Here is a 2,996-nt window from a genome sequence, read left to right as displayed (position 1 = left end):
TATATATATATATATATATATATATATATATATATATAATATAATAATAATATATACACACACACACACACATACATACATACATACATATATATATATATATATATATATATATTCCATACCAGGTATTAAGTAGTCGTTTCCGGAATACACATCCGACGACATCTCAACCACTGCATCGTAGTCGCTTGCGACCACCTGTCGCGTTCTCACGGATCCCATTGCGCTGATATCTATAAATACTGTCACACTAGTTATACACTCTCCTTATGTAGTTCAGAAATTTTTGATAAGCGACACTGGTCTTGTCTTGAAGGATGCCACAACACAAAGCAGTAATCTATAATGAGCTATTGAAATCAGGGAGCTGTATATATAGTATCTAAATACTGTGTAGCCTATTGAGAGTAGACACAAATAAATAGACAATTGTCTGGTCATTGGTCAAATAGCCGTATGAACGTAGTTAGGATAGTCATAACTGGTACATTCCGTATTGACTCAGGGGAGGAGGTCTTCCGAGTCAGGCAGGAGTCCGAAAAGTTAATTGACGAGTTGATGTCCTGTGTAGTCAGTAGTCACACTAATCTGGCAATCATAGCCTTCTGCAATCTGACGTCATGCAATTTAGAAAAAAAAATAGAAAACAAAAAACAGTTTCCACACAGAAAACTTGAAGTTGACACTTGAGGCTTGACACGACTTTTAATCGACACTTGACACTCGGTCAATTGACATTTGACCGGAGTTGACATTTGACACTATGGTGACACTTGTGTATCATCACTCATAATGTAGGAGGCTTTGATTTTTACAGCCTTTTCTTCTGTACAATATCACAATATATACGAGTGCCCTAACCAGATGTCCCAAACCCCTGCAGAACCGTGTATCATTGAACTCTCTCTCTCTCTCTCTCTCTCTCTCTCTCCTCTCCCTCTGCCCTTCTGCACATACATCACATACAATTACATGGTTGCCAATCTAAAAAGGTAACTAGGCAAACACATAATCACAATTTATTTTGAGTTGCGGAGTGCACACGATGGGAAGAGTTACAACACTTCTGTCTCTATGGCTATCTGTCGTTTCCTCAGGGTTCACTGCAGGCACTCGACTTGAGAGTACGGCTAGAGTACAGAAATCTCATCGAGATAGTTCGGTATGACATGATAATACATATGTTGACTTATACTGGATATATACTTTTATGTCCACGTATATTAGGTCTATTTGTTATTGTGTGTATGTGAGCACGTATGCATGGTGGCGGGTGTGCACACACAGATGTAGAATAGAGTATATAGAGGCATCTGGTTATAAAGAACGGACGAAATACAAGAATTACATCCTGATAGTTTGATATGATATGACACCTACGTCAATCTACACTGCATAAGTACACGTGCATTTTTCCTTTGTGTTATTTTGTATACGCATGCTTGTATGTTATGTGAAAATACGGGTCATACATACACTGATGTAATCGACTATTTTTCGCACCAAATTTCAAGACTGCTAATAAGGAAAAACAGTCACATCGAGATAATTTAGTGTGATATAGCATATACGTTGATTCATACTGTACGTGTCCACGCAGGCTTACTTCGATACATACTCGCTTTTATTTATAAGTAAATATATATACATATACGCAGATATATGGTTCGGTAATTTCACATAAACTTGTCCCTGCATATGTGTACTGTATATGCGAAAGTAGAAGTTTCGAAGTACGCTAATACCCAAGCGCATCAGAGTGCTTGGCGTAAACGGTGATATGCCTACAGACGCTCTTGGCACGTGGATGTCCAGATATATCCTACCTTCACTTGCACAAATGTGCGTATGGCTGCCTCGGCAGTGTATGCTGAACCAGTTGAATACACAGTTGATGACTTGACGGCACAGTTCTTCACCGTCTAAGTGTGGCGATGTATATGTTACTGTCACTGTGCACACATCGAACAATGTACACTGGATCCAGCAGTCTCATACCTGTCTAAGTGGCACCTGTCTACGTGGTACCTGTCTAGGTGTTATCCCTGTATAAGCGGTACCTGTCTAAGAGCTACCTGTTTGAGAACTACCTGTCTAAGTAGCACCTGTCTACGTGGTACCTGTCCAGGTGTTATCCCTGTATAAGCGGTACCTGTCTAAGAGCTACCTGTTTAACTGCTACCGGTTTAAGAACTACCTGTCTAAGTGGTATCTGTCTAAGTGGTACCAGTTTAGGTTCTACCTGTCTAAGTGGTACCTGTCTCAATGGTACCTGTATAAGTTCTACCTGTCTAAGTGGTACCTGTCTAAGTGGTACCTGTTTAAGTGGTACCTGTGTAAGTGGTATCTGTCTAAGTAGTACCTGTATAAGTTCTACCTGTGTAAGTGGTACCTGTGTAAGTGTAACCTGTGTATGTGGTATCTGTCTAAGTGGTACCTGTATAAGTTCTACCTGTGTAAGTGGTACCTGTGTAAGTGGTACCTGTGTAAGTGGTACCTGTGTAAGTGGTACCTGTGTAAGAGGTATCTGTCGTAGTGCTTCCTGTCTGAGTGCTACCTGTATACGTGGTATCTGTCGAAGTGATATCTGTCTAAGCGATATCTGTCTAAGTTGTACCTGTCTAAGTGGTACCTGTCTAAGTAGTACCTGTATAAGTTCTACCTGTGTAAGTGGTACCTGTGTAAGTGGTACCTGTGTAAATGGTATCTGTCAAAGTGATACCTGTATAAGTTCTACCTGTGTAAGTGGTAGCTGTGTAAGTGGTACCTGTGTAAGTGGTACCTGTCTCAGTGGTACATGTGTAAGTGGTGTCTGTCTAAGTGGTACCTGTATAAGTTCTACCTGTGTAAGTTATACCTGTCTAAGTGGTACCTGTCTAAGTGGTACCTGTATAAGTCGTACCTGTATAAGTTCTACCCTGTCTAATTGGTACCTGTTTAAGTGGTACTTGTGTAAGTGGTATCTGTCTGAGTCTTCCTGTCTAAGTGCTACCTGT

The 2,996-nt window shown here is 40.4% G+C and overlaps 1 protein-coding gene across 1 annotated transcript; it reads right to left on the bottom strand.

Moving 5' to 3' along the window:
* Positions 1-2,242: 2,242 nt before the first annotated feature.
* Positions 2,243-2,977, bottom strand: SARC_13845 (hypothetical protein; the record flags this gene model as incomplete). The annotated part of the gene is made up of 5 exons (XM_014292023.1): positions 2,243-2,332; positions 2,378-2,557; positions 2,618-2,692; positions 2,723-2,842; positions 2,888-2,977. Coding segments are annotated over 5 exons (555 nt in total), but the record flags the coding sequence as incomplete, so codon positions are not given.
* Positions 2,978-2,996: the final 19 nt, after the last annotated feature.

This window comes from Sphaeroforma arctica (genome assembly GCF_001186125.1).
Source record: "Sphaeroforma arctica JP610 unplaced genomic scaffold supercont1.3821, whole genome shotgun sequence".
NCBI classification, from domain to species: Eukaryota; class Ichthyosporea; order Ichthyophonida; genus Sphaeroforma; species Sphaeroforma arctica.
Note: the sequence above shows the minus strand (reverse complement) of the source record. Positions and strands in the feature narration are given on the sequence as shown.